Below are 24992 nucleotides of genomic sequence, written 5' to 3' on the forward strand. Positions count from 1 at the left end.
AATGTCTTTGAGAAAGTCTTCCATAATATCTGTATCTCATCCTACTCTTCTTTGTAAGTGTGCATTAATTTAACTCATTCAAGATTTTCTATATGAAATAACAGGTGCAGAGAAAAGACAAGGCAGTTCAAGTGGTTGGAGTGTAGCATAGAGAATAGAAAAACTGCATAACAGAACGTTAATATTTATTGAGGGCCTACTATGTGCAGGTATTATTGTAAGCATGTATTAATTTATTTAATCCTGAGCTCTGATAATCACATTTGGAAAGTTCTGGAAAAAAAAGGAGGAGGGGGCGTGGAAAAGTCAACCCAAAACAGTGAGTGCAAATGAGAGGTATGAGACTCAGATTTCCAATTCTCAACTGCTCTACTGTTTGCTCAGGGTGTTTGCAATCACGCAACACCCTAGGGATAAAGAGTGGCTGTTTTAATCTACTAATGTAACCCTGCTCCAATGAGGGTCACCTTCTTGCCAATGGCAATTGGGAATATTATGAAGTCAAGGGACAACACTAAAATGGGAAGACAAGAGAAAAGAATCAAGGATTAGATGAAAAAATTAAAGTGATGGAAAAAGTGTTTTTGACAAGACAACTAGAAAGATGTTTATATATGTAATTCTAAATGGAAATTTAAAACAAAACCAAGAGTCTTGGTTATTAAGCATAAGCTGCATCAGTGCAATAGGTGACAATGATCTAGGCAATGTATTAGTAAAACAAGCAATTCACAGACTATGCACTTTTTCACACTAAAATAAATTACAGACACATATTAATTGTGAAAAGGAGAATGGAAAAGTTGCAAAGTAAAGAGCCAGTTTGCAGATAATGAAGCACCTTGACTGGGTATAACGATGGAGGAGGAGGGAAGGTGAGCAAGTAGAATGGGTGGAAAATGAGGAAATGGTGTTGGAAAAGACTAGAAGGAGAGTGAAAGAATTGACGAAAGTTAGTGATGACAGAAATAGCAAAGAAAGACTATTTCCTAGCTGTGAGACAGTCCTTTAGCACAATACAACAACACACAATGTAGAGATTCAGAAGCATGATAGCCATAAACTAGTTAGACTCTATGAAATATTAATAGGACTGACAAACCATCTCAAAGGTCCTTCCATTAGCTAGACATTAAAAAAAAAACTTTCATGACATATAAAAGCATGAAATTCATAGGCACAGAAAAAAACTATCTTGAAATAAGCTGTACTTTCTCATCCAGAAAAATTGCAGATGCAATGTGACAGCTCTGACAGGAGAGTTACTTTACAGAAAACACAGAACACCATGGTGCAGCTAGCTGACCGCACAATTGCACACAAAGCGTCACCCAGGGTGCAGAGGAGGGAGGGGTAAGCACATTCAAGATCCAGGCCACCAATTTTCTAAGTGACCCTGGTGTAAGTCACTTATCCTCACTGCACTTGGTTTCCATAAAGAGGTGGTAGAAATGCCCACGCTTGCTTTTTTGACTGTGTCCCAGGGGTACTGAGAGATTTGGGGTTGAGAATCATTCGCTCATTGGGCACCATAGAGAAAAGATGCCATAAAAACACCAAGAATTATTGTTTGTAAAGTGGGCTAATGAACATGCAGAGGCAAGGCATTTTTAACGTGGACTTTATGGAGAGGGTATGCAATCTCCTAAGTGCCAAAAATGAAGGCTGGCAGACTGGTTACATAAATACATCAATTGTGCCCAAAAATATTTGGAAAAAACTAAATGAACTCACCAGGACAGAAGTGTTACTCAAACCCTAATATGTACCTTTCTTACCAATTAAATAGATATAGGCTCTACGTTAACTTTTCATTCGATTTAATTGGCTCATTCAGGCATGTTTTACATCTCAAAAATGTAGAGGAGTCTATTAATAATAACCAGTATCACAGTAGCCAGTACCAGGCATGTTTTTACATATTTTCAAAGAATATAACAAATAACACTATAATTAGCCTTCTTCACAACTCCGAGAGTTCTAGAAGGGTACAATTCCTAGATTACACATAAAAGACTGGTGCAGGGAAGATAAGTAGCCAGCCCACAGCCACATTAAGAAACTCTATGCTTAAATAACAAACTTGTGCTTTGATTTGATTCCCAAGTCAACATATTAATATTAAAAATTAAATTATTTCTACCTTGGATCATCTCCTCAGAAGAAAGGGCAGGTACGGGATACTTTTTCCTGGTAATGCTATGAACAGGCAGAGGCCTCTGAAGCTTGGTGTCTGGCACCGGATAAGACTAAGGTGGATACTGGGGGAAAGTGTGCCGGGGCATGACACCAACAGACACTTCCACCCGGAGGAGAGAGGAGCACACAGGGAAAACTGAGGTGTGAATAGGCAAATATTGGCGGCTCAGATATGCTTTGAAAGGAGGACTTGACCTCACTGGGAAGGTTCCACCTGGACAGTTTTACCTGCATCTCCAGACAAGGCGGCTGTGCTTTTACTTCTGGCCAGGAACGAATGTGTGGGCGTCAGGAGTCTGTTAACAACGCTGCTCTCCCATGGGCTGAGCTGCAGGCGGCGAGCTAAACGTCACCACATAAGCAAGATGTTAGAAGCGTTCTGTCCAGGGTCAACAGCGCGTAGACACCACACCTATTGCTCCCATGTGCCAGGCCTTCGAGCGAGACCGGGCTCTGCAAGGACAGTGGCTGAGAGTCAGGGCAACAGAAACCCTGCCCAAAGGGAGAGCTATTCCCTAAGGTTGCCTTTCTTCAAGATGTTAAGTTCGTGGCACGCTCTAAATTAAGTTTCACACATGCAGATTTTGCTAACCACCCTTCTTTAGTAGTCAAATGGCAATAAAACATAAATATCATTTCGATTATAGTTTTGAGGTGTATTGATAACTCCAGGGCAATACTAGGCACTATCTGACAGGCATCGGGGTGGGCAGTGGACTGATGGCACACAACTTAGTGAAAGGGCTTCCTAAGTATACCTTGAGTAATAAACCCCAACAGAGGCATTGGCAGGCTAAAGAAAGACTGGAGTTATATAAAAGATGGAAAGGGTCGCCATTGAATTATGTTAGATATCCATGAATTGCTACTTGGGCAATTGCGGGTGTGTGTGTGTGTGTGTGTGTGTGTGTGTATGTGTGTGTGTGTGTGTGTGTGTGTGTGTGTGTGTGTGTGTGTGTGTGTGTGTGTGTGTGTGTGTGTGTGTATTAGATACAATAAAATGAAAGAAGACTCATGCAGAGTTCTGCATGGGATTCCTTTTGACTTTTCCATTTGGCAAGGCAGGTTCTTTCAGATCCCTGTTTGGCAGCAAACATAAAGATTTTGGCTGAGGATAAGGCTAAGGCTGAAGCAAGAGAAAATTAAACAGAAAAGCCAAAATCCTAGTGGAGACCTGAAGAATCTAGACAACAAATTAAAAATAATGCAATGATGTATGGCCTCAAATTATACTGGGGCAAGGCCATGCTTAGGAAATGTATGCCAGTTATAAATTAGGCTGCAATTTGCCCCTGGAGCAAGAGTTCTTATAATAATCTTGTATATATCATATTCTAAAGAAATGGCATTTAAATTCTAGGAAATTAGTTTTAGTTAATAAAAACCATATACTGCTAAATATTGTTATAAAAAGTATTTGTTCCTGTCTGGAATGAGGTACCAACTTCCAATAAATACCTTAGTTATCTGACTTTATTTTAAAAGAGTGGCTGTTTTGATTAAGGCTCTGATGAATTTAGAAACTAGTGAATCATTCATTAGATTTTCTGTTTATTAGAAGAGTCTTTGTGGTTAAGACATTAATAAAGAAAGACCTGTTATAAAAACTACTGCAATAGTTACAGTTGGTAGAAAGCACTATGAGATAAGTACTACGACAAACTATAGCATGGCAATGTGAGTCTGTGTAAAAGCAGAATATAACACTATCTAAAATTAAAATACATTCACAGAATAAAGTCAATGGGGAAAAAGTGATTAGGATAAATTGAAAATTTTCAACAGCTGAGAAAGGGAAGAAAGGAAAGGAAGATGAATGTTTCCTTTTCTTAGAAAAACTGTAGGATGACTATGGCTTACAACTGCAGAGATGGGTTATCATAGAAAAGATAAGTCCCTTTCTTTACTGCATTAAGAAGTTCAGTTACTGTATTTCCTTGAGTTGTCAAGGCATCGACCAATGAACTTGCCTCAAATGAAGATCATCAAAAACCCACTTTAACTTGCGTGTAAAGCAAATCCAAAGAGATTTGTTTTATAGCTCCTGATACTGTGATGACAGATTTTGCTAGAAGAAACATGTTTCCACTTCTTTTGCATTCATAACTGTGCCTTGGCTGGGTGCAGTGGCTCAGGCCTGTAATCCAAGCACTTTGGGAAGCCAAGGTAGGAGGATTGTTTGAGGCCAGGAGTTCAAGACCAGCCTTGGCAACATAGTGAGACTCTGTATCTACAAAAAATAAAAAAATTAGCTAGGTGTGATGGCATGCACCTGTAGTCCCAGCTACTTAGGAGGCTGAGAGGCAGGAGGATAGCTTGGGCCCAGGAGTTTGAGGTTACAGTGAACCATGATGATGTTGCTGCATTCTAGCCTGGGCAACAAAGCTAGACCCTGCCCCGAATGATTGAATGAATGAATGAATGAATAACTAATTATGCCTTGACCAAGATAGAGATAGAGATATCTTCCATAAGATAACCTTTTAGTAAAGGTTAGTAAAGCAGAGTTGGTCGATTCCTTTTTTTCCCCACCTAGACTGGCCCAATTTTGGGATTACAAAGCTGAAGGAACAGATATTAACTCTCATGGAACAACTCTATGGTACTGATCCTATTTAAACACTTAATAATGAGATACTGACAATTCCCATAACAGACCACCCAGATCAGAGGAGGCAAACTCAAAGGCCTCTAGGGACCATGCAGGTTAACACAAATAAGTGATCTGGGCAAAACAAATCTGATGGACACCTGCACTACCACTTTCCTCCTACAAGCATGAAATCACTATTCAGTTTCAGGTAATGGGTACCATGCAGAAATTAGGAAAATGTTGTCAGATGCTAATTTTTTCATTAGAAGTAGGAAACCTAAATGTTATATGAAGCCTTTCATTATTTTAAATGTTGGCAATTAATTCAAATTAAAACAAGAACAAAAAACACTGCTCAGTAAAACAGAACAAGCCTGTAGGCAGAACTCAGCTTGAGGTCCACCACTGCATCCTTTGATAGAGATTCTAGGGGGAAAATGTATTGACTAATTTAAAGCAAAGATGGGCAACTTTGTTCTTACTCTTCAAGCTCCCTGTTGTTCTTTCTTTCTCTTTTTTTTTTGAGACAGAGTCTCAGTCTGTTGCCCAGGCTGGAGTGCCGTGGCATCAGCCTAGCTCACAGCAACCTCAAACTCCTGGGCTTAAGCAATCCTCCTGGCTCAGCCTCCCAAGTAGCCAGGACTACAGGCATGCGCCACCATGCCCGGCTAATTTTTTCTATATATTTTTAGTTGTCCAGCTAATTTCTTTCTATTTTTAGTAGAGACGAGATCTCGCTCTTGCTCAGGCTGGTCTCAAACTCCTGAGCTCAAAAGATTCACCCGCCTTGGCCTCCCAGAGTGCTAGGATTACAGGCATGAGCCACAGCCCGGCCCCCTGTTGTTCTTTCTAGAGTAAAAGCTGGTTAAGCGGATAGCTTAGTGATAATAATATACACTTTTAATGTAAAAATTTCCAGTGGCGACATTCTCTCTGTTGCAACAATTATAGAAACCTTTCATAATCAGAGTTTTCCTTTAACTCAGGTAATTTTATCCATGTAACACTATATTCACGTGTAATAATCAAAATATTTAAAAGCCAGTAGGGCAAAGGCACAAAGCCTCCATTAGATTGGCCTCCACTGGCTTCCAAGGGCCTGAGGAAGCATGTCTTAGAGAAATGGCTATTTATCAAGTGATGTATTTTTAGTAACCAGTAGAGCTGTTCAGATGCATTCCCGATGAATGTCATCGCTGATGGTATCGGAGCCTCAATGTAATATCAGCTTTAAAGTCTATGCCATAGGCCTGAGAAAGCTTGAACACTCTGATAATGATGTATAAACCCACTTGACAGATTTGTCTATAAAGCCCTTTAATTTAATAACCTGGTAAGAATGCTTTCTAACGAAATAATAAAGTATACACAACTTTTAAAAATAGCAGAAATTAACTGAATTACTTATATTTCCAAATTAGAGAAATTCAAATTCAGAAGAATTTTTATTCTTATTAAAAGGCCTAAATCTCTCATAGTCCTACTGAGGGTTTTGCCTAACTTAAAAAATAAAATATTGGCTGGGCACAGTGGGGCTCGAGCCTGTAGTCCCAGCTACTTGGGAGGCTGAGGCAGGAGGATCGCTTGAGGCCAGGAGTTTGAGACTAGCCTGGGTAACATAGAGAGATCCCTACTCTAAGCAAAAATAAAAAATGGCTTCCTGGACCACATGGGAGCCTCCTCCTGGCTGAGCTGGCCTGTTAGACCAGGAACTGGTTCATAGCTCTTTGGTAAGGGGCAGAGAAGCAGAACTCCCAAATACAGTGCTCTCCCTCCTGTCCTGTTAGTTCAGCTTAGTATTCAACTTTCTAGGTCTGCACCATGATTCATGGGGCAGTTTTCTGGCCCAGGCTATGAAACGGTTACTGAACTTCCCTTGACACTGATATCCTATGTCCTGTCTCTCTACTCCTAACCTTACCCTGCAAAAGAATGCACGGAGTAGATTTAAGAAAGGACACCATGCAGGTAAGAACTGAGGATGTGGTGTGGCAGCCGCATGGGTGAGGAGCTGGTGATGGCTGTTCTAGCCGCCTCCTGCAACAGTTAGCCTGTAGGACATTAAGTCAGGCTCTTGACTTCTTAGCGGCTCTATCACCCCAGCTGAAGTAGATGATCCATCCAGTAAATCTTTCTCAGTTCTAAGACTCTTTATCACAAGAGCAGCCAATTAGATACTATCATGCAAGGTGTATAAAACATCTTATTCCTAATTGATACAGACAATTCAACATGGTCATTCCACAGAAGTGTGGATAGGAGATTGCCCAGTTTATTGCCCACCTCTTCACTCCCATCCTCACCCTAATTTCAGCTATGGGATTGTAGGAGACAGTAAGCAATGTTTAACTTTAAAGTACCATAAAACCCTCATTGCAGTTTGTCTCAAACCCAGGTTCACAAAAGTGTGAAATTAAAGTGTTTAATAAGTGACCAGTTCCAAAGAAAAGACAAAGAAACAACTGTTAAGAGCAGCATTCACACGCTATATTTTGTATGAGGGACCAGGTTTGAAAATAAAGGATATTTATGAAATTAATTTTAATTCATAATACTTATGAAAGGTCCCTAATTTGACTAATATCGATGATTAAGGCAAATTAGGTTAACAAAAAACAGGAATGGTTTCGGTTAAAAGGCAAGAATAGGAAGTTGTTCAAATATTGACTGCTTTAAGAGATTAGTTATAAAATAACATCAACACTTATATAATATTGTACATTACAATGACACAACTTTTATAGAACACAAAATATACATACATACATACAGAACATGCACACATTACATTCCTTTTAAAGATTATAAACACTGAAACTTTCCCAATCAGTTTCTTAATAAAGTACTCAAAGTAACCACAATTTGTTACTTTTAAAGAGTGTTTTTATATTGCACAATAACTCTTTGGTTTTATTTAAAAATCGTCTTAGTTATGTAAAACAAGTAGCTTATCTTAGAAGCTTGATTTTTCCTTCTATGATATATGTAAAATAAAACTTTCACTTTACAAATAACTCAACATTCATGTACTGTAAATCCATGAGATGAATAAAACTCAAAGTTCAAATAGGATGTTAACTGGAGGACTATGAATATTGAATGTTTCAGGAGGCTGTAATGACAACGATATTCTTGAAGTTAGGCCAAATCCCTCAAGAGTAAATGAATGGACACCAAAAAACCAATAGCACACATAAGAAATGCAATAAGAAATGTTTGGTTAAATGAGAAATTGGCAAAATGAAATCTAACCAACATGAATCACTTTAAAATTTTTAGAAAGTCAGAGCCTGGAATTTCCAAAGTACAGATGAAAAGCCAAAGACAATATGATTGAAGTAAAGAAATGTTCATAACAAAGATTATATGCATTTTGGTGGATAAGTGGGTGATTTCTGGAGCTGTAAACTCATTTACTAAAAAGTTGAGAGAAGCACCGCTTTCATCACTGCTAAATGCAATCATTCAGCCAAGTTCTAAAATGAGAAATGTTCTTGTCACAAGGAAAATGCTGCTCAGCCGTTTATTGCTTTTTTACTCTGAAGTTTTTTCTTCCTATTTAAGAAACGTAGGGAAAGCAACTTCAGATGCTTATTTTTATCTGTAAACATCCAGAAAAAAAAGCATTAAGTAAATAACAGAACACTTTTTTGTTTTCCTTTTGACTGTACCTCTATCTGGAGAATTTAGTAAAGTTGCAGATGAGGAGGAGAGCCGCTTGCTAATGACGGGATCAACATGTTTCGAAAGATTCATGGTGGAAACTGACCGCCTGTCTGGATCTAAAACAAATGGAGATAATGCTAATTGACAGCCAGCATGCAGGATTGCCATTTCCCAGATCACTGATGGAAGGAAAAACTAGGATTGGATGCTTTCAGCTCTATTTCTAGATCTGTCATAATAACACAGTTTTCTAAGTGGACATTTCAAAGGTAACTTAAAGGCTAGAAATAAAATTCATTTTTTCTTACAGGATAAAATAAATATTCAGTTCACCAGTTTGTCAGCCACGGAAATTCAAGGATACTGTTATAATACGACAAGTGGATGAAGACAGAAGGAAGGGCTTCTAAAATAGTGCAAGCAAAAGAAGACAATGAAAGTGAATGCCTTTGTGATTTCCAAAAGCAGGAACAATGAGGTAAGCGCTGGTAAGACAGAAAGCAAACACTGGTGTACAAAGAACACCAGGTTCTGCGTAATTGCTGCTACCTTCGCTTGTAGTGTCATTTTACTGAGGGCATTAAAGTTCATTATAGAAGAATAAAAAAAAAAAGAAAAGAAAAAAATATTCTAAATGTGGAAAGGATGGTCACTATAATTTTTTTAAAGTATACTAATAACCATATCTCTGCGCCTATAAGTTTAGTGTGACTACAGATATAGAATCAGCATATAAACCTGCCCAAGAAAACTGACAGCAATATAAATAAAATCAGAATTCTAAGTTCATGAACAATATTATTGCTCATCCCACAGTCATCCTGTAGTCAAAAATTTGAATTTTAGAATTCTTAAAGTTCAAATCAGAAGGCTAATAACCATATAAAAGGCAAAAAACATCAGTTTGCTATTGGTATAGTGGGATCAAGTTGTAATCATGCTCATTAGTGCATAGCATGTTCCTTGAATAAAACTACATATAATAAATGTATAAAAATATCATTATTATATGTATCTAGGAGGCAGGTCATGTTCTGATCTATAATAGCCAAAGTTAAAGGGATTTTGCTGTATTGTGTTTCATTTTCTATTGTTAACTGCTTCTAAAACTAAAGCAAAATACTCCTTGTGGTAGATGCTTTCAAAACCCAGTTTCCATTGGTCTCACTAACCTTGGCAGTAAAAATTTTGCAGTGGACTTTCCCCATGGAATAACATTTCTGACTGTTATTTACGGCACATGGGTGATATGCAAGTCTTCCATTAAGATCAGACATTTCTGTCGTTGACTGGGATTCATTTATATGGTTGAAGCAATTTTATTATTGAAAAAAACACACCATTTATGTGACTCACATTTACACTTAACTAAGGGGCTCTCAGGGCAACCCTAACATAAGGAAAAGATTTAGGGCAAATCATCAAAGGTGCATCTTAATGATGAAATGTGAGGAGAGAACACAAGGAGGAATAACAAATGTCATTTTCGGGTGATTTTATAGCAATACATTTTCTGATATTGCTCTATATGTTAAGCTTTAGTTAGAGAAAACTGTGTCCACATAGAGGCCTATCCTCAGGCAGATTCTCAATAGGTTATTAAAAAACACTTAGTTCTGCTTCAGAGTAAAGTGGAAAAAATGAGCTATACTAGGTCTTCCCATCCTAAAAATACCATGAATAGTAAAACCTCTAAATCTGCCATAGATGGTCAAACCTAAGGAAATATGCCATGAATTTGTTCTATTACTTAATATATGAAATAATTTTTAGTAATTTATTTTTTCACAAAACAAATTTATGAAAGGATTTATGAGGAATATGTTTTAAAAGTAAAAAGTTTTACAGACCACTGGTACTTGATATTAGCTAGCAGTTGGATGTTAATGGTAACATAGACCATGTGTAGGATCTGCGGGTCAGCAAACATCGACTGAACACCCATCATGCAGCAGGGACTGATTGTTGCATTTGAAATGAATGAGACTTGGTTGCTGCTCTCAAGATCACAGCAGATCATTTTCTGATCTCTGAGAAAGTTCTAATTAAGTCTGCCTGAAAGTAATCCTAATTATTTTCAGACAGACTTCTCTGTTCTAGTATAGGAGCAATTTGCTCCAATGCACATCTTATTAAAATGGATTTTATCCAACAGCTCACAAATGCAACACTGGTTTCTCTTGTTCTGAGTGGCAGTAATAAAGGTCACATATTAAAACTCTGAGTGTGGAAGCAAAGAATTAAGCAGCTTTATCTTCCTTCAAAAATGTCTGGCAATCTATAACAGAGTATATTTCTGCCCTATAAAGCATGAAGCTAAAGAAAAAATGTTTATAAAAACATTATATATCCTGACAGCTTTTCTGCATACAATGTATACACAAACTATCCCTACAATGAAACATCACACTTAAATGATCACAGATTTGATACGGCCCCCAACTACCGTTGGGTTGTGAGGAGCCAAGGGAAAAAAAAAGCTTTCAAATTTGGTTCAGTGTCACAGGAAAGCAAGTTGTGGTGATATTCTTTAGATTTTCTTTAAAAATAAAAGGGTTATAAAAGATATATGGAATATTAGGCATGAAAGAGAATAAACAAATAAAAATCCATATTTATTTAGGTTAAAACTAAAAGTGGCTACAGTGGTATTGATTGGGGGTGGGGTGGGGGCTAAACTGGATGTACTTTGATCCCAGGTAGTTTTTTTTTAGCTAAAACACATTTTTTTAAAGGTTTTATCCAAAATGATCATTTAAAGAGAAAGCAAATGTGCCACATGTAATTACTTTATTTCCAATACCTTTAAGTCACCTGAGTCATATTATCACACTTAAGAAACACTGTGCCAATCTCAGATCTAGGTCTATGCAACAGGATATCAAGCATGCATTATGACTAAGGCGGTGATGGTTCAGCTACTGATAAACTGGCCCTAGGTCTGAGGTGCGAGCTACGGGTCAGGCAGTCAGCAATCACAGGGATGTCTGTACCAGATTTTCTAGTACCACCAAAAGTTGTGTAGTGGTGGTCCAGGCCTGCTAAATCGAGAAAGGTGAATGATGATTCAACAAAACCACCTAGGGACAGAATGTAAGACAATGATTTTTCAAAGCAAACTAAAAAAAAAAGTTATTAGACTCACACAAATGAAAAAGAACTGACATACTATGTAAAATTCAAGGTGTATTGAATTTACAGTACAAAAATAAAACCTTCCTGTAAGTCCAAATTTCAGTATGATTTTTATGGCCATTCAAGAAGGAAATAGCTTAGACATCTGCTACTATTTCTGGCTTAATAAACCTGCACATTTTCTTACAGAGCATTAGTGTTGCAAATATTTTAGGGTCAGGATATATAAGCTCATAGTATTGATTTTGATCAGTCAATATAACTGATTCTTCCACAGAAAAAGATAAAACTGGTTAATTTGTTCCATAATCTTTGAAACTCTTATGCAAAGGAATGACTACAATAACATAATGTTGAAACTAGAATGTTTATTTAGAAATATCGCATAGATTTCTCTCTTTAAGGGATTTGTAACACATCAGAAAAATGGCCTGTGTTAAAGGAAAGCAAGAACCTTATCTTCTTACCTCCATCACCCTCTTATCCTCAAATGGTAGAAGCATCACTTAATTGTAGTTTAATAATTTTGGCAGGATTTTTGTTTTGCAAACACAGATTTAGAAAAAAGAAGGGAGATGAATTTTGCTTCCAGGAAAAAAAAAAAAGACTGATTTTGAAAGTGGTTGCTGTTTACCTGCACTGTGGATGCCGGGGCTCCCATGGAGAGAGCCTCCCCACGACCACCGGTTATGCTTCTGCCTTGGCTTCTGGCTCCTTTCCATCGTACGCCGCACGACAGCTTCATGGCGTTCCTTAAATGGAAGAGAGGAGCTGATGATCAGATTCACTCTGGCTGTTTGAATTGTCTTCAACTTAAGGCAGAGTGGAGTGAGGAGTACTACTTAAATTTCCACCTACTCCTAATCTATTTCCTAACTTCTACACCTTATCTTAAGGTGGGAATATCAATCTGAGAGGGTTATTGAAATCATTAGGTCCCAGTTAATAAAACCCTGAGTGTACAATAGGCACTCAAATAAATGACCCTTACTATTGGGGTGTGATGCTTTCATCCACACACACAAGCACTGTAGCGTGGGTCTTAGCTTAAACTGATGCTGAACACATATGGTACCATATTTAATTAAAAATAAAGCTCAGAAGGCCGGGCGCGGTGGCTCACGCCTGTAATCCTAGCTCTGGGAGGCCGAGGCGGGTGGATCGCTCGAGGTCAGGAGTTCGAGACCAGCCTGAGCAAGAGTGAGACCCTGTCTCTACTAAAAATAGAAAGAAATTATCTGGCCAACTAAAAATATATATACAAAAAAAAAAAATTAGCCGGGCATGGTGGCTCATGCCTGTAGTCCCAGCTACTCGGGAGGCTGAGGCAGTAGGATCGCTTAAGCCCAGGAGTCTGAGGTTGCTGTGAGCTAGGCTGATGCCACGGCACTCACTCTAGCCCGGGCAACAAAGTGAGACTCTGTCTCAAAAAAAAAAAAAAAAAAAAAAAAAAAAATAAAGCTCAGAATCTGAGGATGTGAGTAATCCTGACCTCAAAACTTATTGAGTTATATGACCTCATGTAACTTACCTGTTCTGAGTCTAAACTTCCATGTTTGCAGAAACTAATATATAATACTTACTCAAGTGTTGAGTAAGTAAGGGTTAAAGGAGATAATCTATGTAAAAATGTTTGCAAATGTTAAAGCCCTACAGAAACCCAATTATTTGCAGTGGTCTTAATACTTCAGTATAGATGAACTGAACATTAGTAAGTCAGTCACAGGTTTAGACCAGAGAACTGGGATTTTAAAGTTTCTGTGGCAATAATAATCATCAGCCCATTGTCTACCTGACTCCCGTACTCCAACCTCCCTAGAAACTGTGGCATCTGAATGGCAGTCTCACAGGAAGTCTGCGCATTTCCCAAAGAGGAGAGTCCCATACCCTTCGCAGAGGGTGGCTCACCTTGTCCTCCTCGAGTCTCTGCCTCCGCTTCTCCTCCACGGCCGCCCTCCTCCGCTCCTCCTTCAGCCTCTGCTCCTCCAGCCTCTTCTTCCGCTCTTCCAGGTGCTTCTCATAGTGCTGCCGGGCGCGCTCTTCTTTTTCTAACCAGATGATTTCTCTTGCAGCTTTAGGGAGGAGAAAAAGAAGAAAATCAAACACAGGTTAGAATGTGAACAGTTAGGGCTGTGTTAAGTGATCCATGTTTAACAAATACAGATTCTTTGGTTTTACGTTAACCAAGCGTGGCCTTTGCTTTCCTCAAATTTCCAGGAAGAAAGTACTACTGTTAATTTTTAGCATAAGTTAATATGCGAACAATGAGGTTGAAGGAGATACACTGAATTCTACTCTTTGGGAACCCACATAGCGCTCTGGTTTGGGGTGGGGAACCTGTGGTCTTGGGGCACATGTGGCCTTCTGGATCCTTGAGTGGCCTTTTGACTGAATCCAAATTTTACAGAACAAATCCTTTTAATAAAAGGGATTTGACCTGTGAAGTTTGGATTTGGTCAAGGGGCCGCACTTAGGGATCACCAGAATAAGGCATAAATCACATGCTCTGGTCTCAATCCTCAAATGGATATAGTGCCCTCAAAATCAATAGTACCTTCTGTCTCTCTCTTTTTAAACAATGTAATATCCTCCAGTCTATGACTACATGTCTTTCAATATAGCATTGGTTCTCTGTAGGTATTATGAGGATTTGGGAGAAAATAATTAGCTGATAAATGATGTATTAAGTGACCCACAAGTATTTCACACTGAGTCAGCTAAGGCAGCAGTCCTCAACCTTTTTGGCACCAGGGACCAGTTCCATGAAAGACGATTTTTCCATGGATGGGGGAGGGTAGGGAAATGGGTGGTTTCAGGATGATTCAAGCGCATTACATTTATTGTGCAAACCTCTCTGCTAATGATAATCTCTATTTGCAGTTGCTCCCCAGCGCTAGCATCACCGCCTCAGCTCCACCTTAGTTCATCAGGCATCAGATTCTTATAAGGAGTGCTAAACCTCACATGAGCAGTTTACAGTAGGGTTTGCACCCCCATGAGAATCTAATGCCTCCCGGAGGCTGATCTGACAGGAGGCGGAGCTCAGGCAATGATGCGAGCAATGGCGAGCGGCTGTGAATTCAGACGAAGCTTCGCTCGCTGGCTTGCCCACTGTTCACCTCATGTTGTGCAGCCCGGTTCCTAACAGGCCACGGGCTGGTACCAGTCTGTGGCCCAGGGGTTGGGGACTGCAGGGTTAAGACACAGGAGGGACCTAATAAGCAGGTGACCTTGTCTCTGAAGAGCTCACAATCTAATTGGTTAAGACTCAACCACATCAAAAGCTGAATGAAACACTGTTCAACACTGGGATATTTCTTTTCTTCTTTACATAATACAGGTTCCTTCCTCATTTTAGGGAAAAATATGCCCCACAAAGCTATTTTCTTTAATATGATGCTTCCTTCAGCCTGATAACTAAAAACATGGATGAGTTATTAACACTGTAGGCAAGCGCCCAAACAAAACTTAGAGTGTAAATCTTGAGGACATTGTGTGTTATAGAAATTAAAATGTTACTTTTTAAGAGAAAAAACAGAAATTCAGAACATTTCAGTTTCCTCTACATGTTTAATGTTAAAGACTCTGCATTTCTGATACCATTAAATCTTTCCAAAGTTAGTCATGTGAGGAGACAAATCTACTGAAAGGGATCTGAATTGACTTGACTTTAGTGGAAGGAAAAGGATGAGGACAAATTCAAGGTGAGTTTGTCCCTCTGATATCATTCAAGGTGGTGTGTGGACAGAACTGGGATCAGTTCTCCCAGCAGCTCTGCCAACAGGTGCTGAGACCTTGCACATGTCCACTTAGATTTCAGTTTCCTCTTACCTCAAATGAGGATACTGATTTTCAAGGTTCCTCCCAATTTTAAAAGCCCATTTTTCTAAAGAAATTCTCAGGCTCAAATTAAATATTTACTTCAAGAAAAAGTACATAGTATGTGCTCAATAAATATTTACTGAATGCCTGAAAAAAAATAGACTCTCTTAGAACACACCTTAAAAGTTAACAGATGGAGAACATAATTTTGATGCTTTGATTACACACATTCATGCACGTAATTAAGACATTTTGGATTTTCTGTATGGCACGCATTTAATACTACTATATGTTTAATTCATTTAAAAAGGTGGATTTACAGTCACAGATTTTGCCAAAGTTTAAACAGCACAAAATATTAAAAGGTAAAATGACCATTTCCTCTACCCTTAGACCGTCTTATTAATATATTCCACTTCCATCTTTTTGACAAATGTGTAATTTAGACCATGCATACTGTACCGAGTATACCTATTATTCTGCATTTGTTTTTCACTTAAATATATTTTAGAGATCTTTCCATATCAACACATGAAACATGAATCTAACAATCTTTTTAATGGCTATATAGTATTTCACCTTCTATGTACCTTATTTTATATAGCCACTTATCTATTGATAGGTTATCTAAGTGATCTCTAGTGTTTTACTAATTCAGACCTTGAGGGACATCACTGTACTATCATAAACCTCTATGCAGATGTGTGAGCATGTCTGCGAAGATGTAGAACAGTTGAATCAAAGGGAATATACATTTAAAATGTTGACAGATACTGTCATTCTGTATACACCTACCAACAATGTATGATGGTTATAGGCAGAAAAAGGAAACAGATATGTACCTGAGGCCTGTAGATATACAATACGATAAATCTATTTCTTAACATTTGGCCTTGAAACTACATAGTATTTTGAGTTTTATACCCCATTTTGAGGAAAATTTCAGATTGTCTGAGGACATTTATAAACATAATATATTCCTTTCCTATAAAAGGTCCAGAAACCAACAAGACAAAATAAGAAAGGTATTTATAAAATATTAAACTGGTAAGATAAATTTGTGAAATAAGTATTCACAGATTAATTTTTCTTAAATAATGTTCCCATCAGGCTTTTGTGCTCATGAATATTTGTGATTCTATTTCTTCATTGAATTTAAACTCCCCTGATTTCCAAAGTCCTACTTTGCCTTACTGTCCTTATTTTGCCTTACTGTCCTTATTTTGCTTTCTTCTCCAGTACTCTCTAAAATAGCTTCTTCATTCTAATTAGACCATTTTTCATATGCCTATTGGCCATTTGTATGTTTTCTTTTGAGAAATGTCTATTCAGATCATTTGCCCATTTTCAAAATTGGATTTTTTTTTTGCTATTGAGTTGTTTTAGTTCCTTATATATTCTGGTCATTGATCACTTGTTGAATAGTTTGCAAATATTTTTCTCATATTCTGTAGGTTGTTTCCTTACTCTGTTGATTGTTTCCTTTTCTGTGAAGAAGCTTTGTTAGCTTGATGAAGTCCCATTGGTCTATTTTTGCTTTTGTTGCCTATGCTTTTGAGGTTTTACCGAAAAAGCTCTTTGCCTAGACCAATGTCCTGAAGTATTTCTCCAATTTTTTTCTTCTAGCAGTTTCAGTTTCATGTCTTACATTTAAGTTTTTAATCTATTTTTAGTTGATTTTTGTATATGATGAGAGAAGGGTCTGGTTTCGTTTTCCTGAGTATGGATATCCAGTTTTCCCAGCACCATTTATTAAAGAGACTCTCTTTTCCCCACTGTATGTTCTTGGCACCTTTGTTGAAGATAAGTTCACTATAGATGTGTGTATTTATTTCTGGGTTCTCTATTCTGTTCCATTGGTCTATGTGTCTGTTTTTATGCCACTGCCATGCTGTTTTGGTTACTACAATTCTGTAGTATAATTTGAAGTCAAGTAATGTTATTCTTCCACGTTTCTTTTTCTTGCCTATTGGTATGTCTCCAATTATTATTATTATTATTTTTTTGCACTCTCCATAGCACCTTTCACAACTTGTACATATCCAAGGGTCTTAATCACTACTTTCTGGATTCACTGGGAACTACTTCCTGATTCATTCACCCATAACCCCATGGTCTTGGGCAAATTATTTAACCTCCCTATGCTTCAGTTCTGTCAGGGTAAGCTGTAAGTAGATACTTCCCCACAGAAATAAAAACTTCTTCCTTATAGATTTACTGTGAGGATTAAAAGAATAATTAGACTTAAGGTAGAAGAGATTATTGCACTTAGTGAACACTTAGTAAATATTAGCTATTATTCTCACCTTTGTCATCATCATAATTTCAATTCAGAAAGTTAAAGGTAGTTCTTAAGGCTATGCTATAAATCACAATAGGGCCAGACATTAATATAATAATAATTAGTTTTACCCCAAATAATCTTCTAAAGGAAGAATATTTCTTCATCCATCAAACTTATACTGAGTTCCACTGCTCTTTTCTACCAGGAAGTGCAGATCCTAATGTAGTGTGTTCTTTATACAACTGTCTTTAAACAGTCACACAGCAAATAGGCAAACAATGTTGAAATAGCAAACATTGTGGGTCAGGTGTGGCGGCTCCAGCCTGTAATCCTAGCACTCTGGGAGGCTGAGGTGGGCTGATTGCTTGAGCTCAGGAGTTTGAGATCAGCCTCAGCAAGAGCGAGACCTCGTCTCTACTAAAAGTAGAAAAATTAGTCAGGTGTGGTGGTGCATGCCTGTAGTCTCAGCTACTTGAGAGGCTGAGGCAGGAGGATGGCTTGAGCCCAGGAGTTTGAGGTTGCAGTGAGCTGTGATGACATCACTGCATTCTACCCAGGGAGACAGACTAAGACTCTGTCTCAAAAAAAAGAAAAAAAAAAAAAGACTCTATTTTTGCAGGGCATGCTGGTAAGTGTTAAGGTTATTACTAAGCATAGGTCACATGATCTTTTAAATTGAAGGATAACATAAAATATTTCAATATTTTAATAAGAATTTAATTTATTCTAAGAATAAGAATTTTAGTACTATAAAGATTCCCTATAGACAATAGATAATGTCAAGGTTGTATATTTTCTCACTAAGCAATGAGAATTTTGAATGCACAAAAAAATTCAGCAACTGCTGTGAACCTAATTATGTTTCCCCCTTTCCCAACCTCTGTCCAAATTCATATGCTGAAGCCCTAACCTCCAATGAGACTGTATTTGGAGATAGGGCCTTTAGTAGATAATTAAGATTAAACGAGGCCATAACGGTGGGGTCCTAATCTGAGAGATTCAGAAGAAAGATCATGTGAGGACACAGTGGCCCTCTGCAAGCCAGGAAGATAGCCCTCACCAGAAACGGAAGCAAACCTTGATATCTTGGACTTCGCAGCCTCCAGAACTGAGAAAAAAATAAATCTCTGTTGTTTAAGCCACCCAGTCCAGAATATTCTGTTATAGCATCTCTAGCAGACTAATACAACTCATTCAGTATTTAAATCATTATCATTTAATTTCATAAAGTGGCAGCTCTATAAAAGAATAGTATGTCCAAAAAAGGAATTGTAATGAATATTTATGCTCTTCTAAAGTTATTAGTTTATTACTGATCTATAGGATCCTGTTATAGAATGAAACGAAACCCACTATAGTCCGTGAAATACTGGACATTAACAAGTCAGTTCCATCCCTGAGCTGACACCAAGATATTTTAATGATCCTGTAACAATATGTCAGTGCCATATGAAGGGGAAATCTGCTATCAGTCTGGAAGCACAGAGTGACTCTTTGTACTAAAAGAAATTCAGAATGAAAAGCAGGGTATTGTGGTGTATAGAGCATAGTTTCTGGCTTCACAGGAACTTGAGTCCAATTCCGAGTCCTGCTACCTACTAGCTATGTGCCACTGAACAAGTAATGACGTCTGTGGTCTTGTTTCCTCAGATTACTAAGGCAGCGTCTTCCTGACAGGGCTGTTACGTGTACTCACAGTAACATATAAAGCATTTAGCACAGTGCCAAGCACATGGTAGGAATTTAAAAAATGCAGGTTATGATAGTGAATCTTTATGACAATCATAATAATTCCTGTCCTACTGCCACAGAGAGCATGCAGCTAATAGGAAAAACACAGGTAGGACAGTAAACCCAGACAGGTACTCAGGAGGTGGGTGGACTGCCCCCCACATCCCCCATCACAGTCAACCATCTAGCGCCCAGCCTGGTCCTTCCGAACAGGCTTACCTCTGTGTGGGGGTGGAGTATTTCACTGCTATATGAGGGAAAGACAAAGGTAACATTCAGAGAATAGAACAATGTGATCACTGAACCTCTGAAACATACAGACCGTCTCAGTTTCATGTTATGATATGGAAGTGTTACTGGTAACACTGGGTGCCAGAATAGCCAGTAATATCACGAACAGTCAGGAAATGACAAGTGACAAGAACATTTGAATCCAGGTCTTGATTCTGGTACTAATTCTGTGTGATCTTGGGAAACTCAGCCAACCTCTCTTACTTCTAAATTAGAAAGATTGTACAAAATGATCTCCAAAATCTTTTACAATTAACTCCCATGACTCAATTTTTTGTTTTTACCTTTGAGGACATGTGTGGGATTACAAGGAGGTTTCCTTTTGACTTTGAATGTTAAAAAATTTTAATCTTTATGCTTTATCTCAATAATTATTGTGATTACCTACATTCAAATAGATGTCATTTTCATGTTACTGTAAACACATAGATGAATATATATGCAAAATAATAATTCCAAAATAAGGAAATCTAATGGCTTAACCTGGGCTTGTCAATTTTAGACGGGGGTTGTTGAATGGAAAAATAAGAGCAACTGAAGATGGAGAAGTAAAAATATTTTCTAGGTTTAATTTTAGAGCATCTGTGCAGGAAATACTAATCAGTTTTATCTAATAGCAAGAAATGGGAATGAAAAGGTAACCACTAATAGAATGGAAAAGTACAGCACAACTTTGTGAAGATTAAGGGGAATCATAGAACGAACGGCATCATCATCAAACCCCTACCTTCATGCCACCAGCCCTGTCTCCCACACAGAGTAAACAAACAAACAAAAAGGCATGTGGGGGGCAGGAAACAAAGTTTGAAAATAAACTGGGAGTAAAATCAAGCCTACTAAGATCAAGACTTTTAGAATGGGTTAAAAACAAAAATACCCTGCTATGTTGGTTTTTTCTTTTTTGAAGAAAACCTAAAACAAAGTGTCAAATAAAGCTAAAAAATATTAATAATGAGTAAATAGCTATCAGGCAAATGAGATTGAGAAAGTAATAAATATGAGAATATTACTACCAGACAAAAAGGATTTGAAGATTAAATGAGGAAAAAGACCCGAAGAAGTTAAATAATGCTCCCAAGATCACATGGTCTAAAAGAAAAAGTTGGGATTTTAATTCAGCTTTGCTTCTAAAGCTTGTACTTTTAGTTACTACACAATATTGCTTGTACATTCACTTCTGCCTGCTTCAAATTTACACCTGAGTTAGTCAGATCCATCATATAACCTTATTCATTATCTGCACGTTCTTTCCTACTCCAAACTGGAACCTGCTCTGTCTTCTGTATTCTGATAGATTCCTGAGACCAAATGATCTAAGAAGCTAGACACCTTAGGGTCCTCCTCAATTTTTCCCTCCTGGCTGGACCACCCAAGGACAGCACATCCAAACAACTGACTCTATCCAAGTGTGTTACATCAGAATGATCTCTCACATCCAGCATAGCTTCTCCTACTACTTTAAGCTCTCATCCCTTTCTCACTTCTGCTATTTAGTCTTTTACCTCTTCAGATCTATCCTACACAGTAGTCTCAGAGACATCTTCCTCACAAAACAGATCTGATGCCATAGTCCTGCTTACAAACCTGTTAGATCTCCCGCTGTTCCCCTGCCCAACTCCTTAGACTGGCCATACAATCGTGTACCTTTACACATGCTACCTTCCATCCAAAACACCTCCTTTCTTTCATCTGGCAAACTTCTACTATCTTCCAAGTCCTGGGTCTAATGCCCCTCTCTCTGGGGAGGCTGTTCCGATGACCACAGCGCAGGGGCTCCAACAGCGAGCTCCATGCACGCTTCCGCTCCAGACTGCAGCCACGATGCCTGTATGTGTCTGAATTCTTCCCTACGTTCACAATGTCTAGTTCAGCAGATGGTTACAATAAGTGTGCATAAATGAACTAAAGAGTTAAAGGACAGTGACTTCCCAGCACAGTGACTCACACTGGGCCTCAGTGATAATTCAAAGCCTTCTCAACTTGTCATTTAAATTACTCAGTGGAGAACTGCCTGGTAAGAAGTGTTGAGGATGCCTACAACACTGTGACACTGTGTCTCTTGCCCCCCACCCCCCATCTTCCCACACAGTGGTGGGGTAATCAGACTGAGGTGCTGGAACAGCAGTTATGCATGTAGAGACCAAGAGCCTTTCTGAATGACTTTGAGATAAGAAAGGACTCTTATCTCAGATTAGGCTTAAAGGAATGTTTAGCCTCTATTAAAGGGCAATGGCTGTCCTTGGAATCTTTCTGCCTCAATCCTAAACTAATTTCACTCCTCATAGAATGTTGCCATTCTCTTTACCTGGGGCTGTCTTCTGGAGCCCCATCCTACTGGACCAGGAGGCACAAACAGCCCTAGCTATCTCTGCTACCCATTAGCTCAGAAACATTAGGCTTCTCCAATCCCAGGCATATTTGTGGAATCATACGACCTATACCACCCTCGTCCTTATCACCATCATCATCATGCTGAGATGTGCTCAGCTCTTGCTTTATGCTGACACCAAGCGATTTACAAGCATTCTCTTCACAACTGCTCTGACGCAGACAGTGTGTTAAACTTATTTTATGACGAGGAGTCTGAGATACAGACAAGTGAAGTAACCTTGATGTCTCACAACAAGCAAGAGGTGGAGCTAGAATCCAAACTCTGGGCTGTCTGACTCTAGAGGCGAACAATGAGACACTGTGCTAAAAGGCATGAACTGGAACACTTCCCAAAGACCAAAGCTCCCCTCCACGCCGGGAAGAGCTGGGCATCCAAACGTGAAGGTCCCGATCTTCTAATGTCACTCTTAGCTTTCACCATCATCTGTTTAGAAGATCCCTTACTTTTCAGGTTTTAAGATCTTTTTATCTTTACCCTTACAGGGAAAGTAAATTTGGGAGGAAAAAAAATAATAGCTGCTTAGTCACAATGATTCATTTTCTGTTAAGGCTTCAGCTTCTGCTTACCTAATCCATCCAGCAACAAGCATTTATTCTTTCCATCCTGAGCCTGACTCATGATGCAGCTGCTCTGGTATGTGCTAATGTCCAGATTCTTCCCACTAAGGTGCATTCAGATCCATTAGCTGTTTATAACCTGCCTGACAGCCTTGCGAGCCGTACATGATATTTATTTAGTAAGTGACAACTGCAGGAGTCCTGGATGTCAAGATTGCCAAAGTTTATCCACCAGAAATTTGGATTAGAAAAACTGCTTCCCTAAAGCCCCCTTCCTATACCCTCCCTCATTTTATTTTCCTGGATAGTCTCTAAAGAGGAAAATTCCTTGTCAAAATCAATGATTGTTCTAACCAAATAATGTGAAGTGTGAAATCAGGGGGAGTTTCACTTACAACTCTAACCAGAGCTACAGCATCATTATTTACTAAGTAATACTAACTTGGCTATCAGCTTTTTTGAGATGAACATTCTAAATCAGGTTGAAATGACCATTTATCTCTTGACCATACTCATTAATATTGCTGACCCTGACTTGACAATGCGTTGAGATTAGGGAGCAAAAAAAAGCAACATAAGAAGGCTATAACTGCAAGGTCAAAGGAAGCCTGGCGAAATTCTCTAGACAGAAATTACATTTTCTTCTAGAGAGAAAAATATAATTTAACTGAAGTTTATTCAAAAGTTTAAAATCCTTTTTATATTATCTTATTCTTTCTAAAACATTACATGATAGATCTCTTATACAGTTTTGAACTCAGCTACAAAACCCAATATGAATGAACTGATTTCTAGATTTATAAGCTCAAATTTTTCCTTAAGAGCTATGTTAGTCAATCCATACATTCTCTGATAATCTTTCATAATTTTATAGAACCCTAAAGAAGTCCCAATTGGAAATCCAAGATTCACATAAAAATTTTTGTCTCAGAAAAAGACTAAATAATACTTACTGAGTGTCTAATATGTGCAAGGCACTTAAACAAAAATTACATATAATAAATACTTCAAATTTACTCCATATCATCTTGAAAAAGGGAAACTCTATATCTTCCCAACATAAAGCACTATTTGCCTGCTAAACATTCCTTAAATATTCTCTTGAACTTTCTTGTCAACATGTTTTAGGACTATTAGTTGTACAACATATGAAGAGTAAAATTCAAGGCACAGCTATCCTATAGGTTATCTCTACATTCTTGTTCACCTGAGAAAACGATTATGAGTAAGAATTTAATACTGTCTGACTGAACTATTATAAGGGCAGGTATTACACGATTATTTGGTAATGTTTTAACTAATTTGCAATACTTATTGCATTCATCTCCACTTATATTAAAATGCACAGACTCACCATTCATTTAACATTAAACAAAAAATTATTGGACACTATGTGCCAAGCTGTTCTAGGTACTGGACTATAGAAATTAAAAAAAAAAAAAAGACACAAATCCCTTCCTTTATGGAACTTATAATCTAGTGGGGGCTGACAGATAATACACAAATAAGTAAAATATACACATTCTTAGATGTTGACAGTGATTCTGTACATACTAAAAACATGCTTAGAAAGCTAATATGGCAGAAAGAAAAAAAGGGTCTATTAACTATTTCATCATTCTAGATTTTCTCAGTTACTTCCTTAATCTAAATCATCACAATGTATTTATTTAAAAAAATAAGTGACATTCTATGAAATAAGTGACATACATTACTAATTATGGCAAGCCCACATGATAAAAAATATAACCATTGTGCTAATTTACTACTAAATGGAATAATATATAATAAAGTATTTAGGACATTGCCTGGCCCATAGTTAGTGCTCAATAAACATTATCTGTCATTATTGTTATTTCATTGAAGACTACAGAGGGAAATCAGCAAATATTTATTACATGTTTGTTTTACACTTAGCACTGTGCCATGTATTAGGATACAAATTAGAGACCATAGTCATACTCTTCAGATGCTTAAAACAAATATCAAACACACAAAAAAAGAAGCTTAAAACATATACAACCAGAGATACAAAATCTAAATAGACAAAAATTCAGTAGGGTATAAAACAGTACTAAAACATCAGCTAAAATACCATATTTATGCAAGATACAGTATACAGTGAAAAATGACAGAATTTCCAAAAGTGGAAAGATCACGAAGATTGCCTAGGAAGGCTTTAAAGAGAAGGACTGGCACTAGTTGTGACAGAGTTGGAGGTATGAAGAACAGGGCAGTTACAGTGATTAAGATGTAAATTAATTAAGGCCTGGACTAGTATAATGGCAGAGGCAGCAAATAAAATGGTACAAATCTAAGATT

General features: G+C 37.9%; 1 protein-coding gene across 4 annotated transcripts in view; it reads right to left on the reverse strand.

Annotated features, from left to right (window-relative positions):
- MAP7 (microtubule associated protein 7) overlaps nt 1–24992 on the reverse strand; it is a 179172-nt gene that overhangs the window by 28963 nt on the left and 125217 nt on the right. For 2 of the 4 annotated variants that reach the window (XM_045544434.1, XM_045544435.1), the window contains exons 4-7: nt 13502–13665; nt 12228–12345; nt 8464–8574; nt 2428–2541 (exon numbers count right to left, since the gene is read on the reverse strand). In XM_045544434.1, the coding sequence (XP_045400390.1) occupies nt 2428–2541; nt 8464–8574; nt 12228–12345; nt 13502–13665 (507 nt within the window). The remainder of the gene's footprint in view (nt 1–2427; nt 2542–8463; nt 8575–12227; nt 12346–13501; nt 13666–24992) is intronic. The other 2 variants (XM_045544436.1, XM_045544437.1) reach the window with 1 other exon arrangement.

The sequence above is a fragment of the Lemur catta genome, chromosome 2 (genome assembly GCF_020740605.2).
Source record: "Lemur catta isolate mLemCat1 chromosome 2, mLemCat1.pri, whole genome shotgun sequence".
Lineage (NCBI taxonomy): Eukaryota > Metazoa > Chordata > Mammalia > Primates > Lemuridae > Lemur > Lemur catta.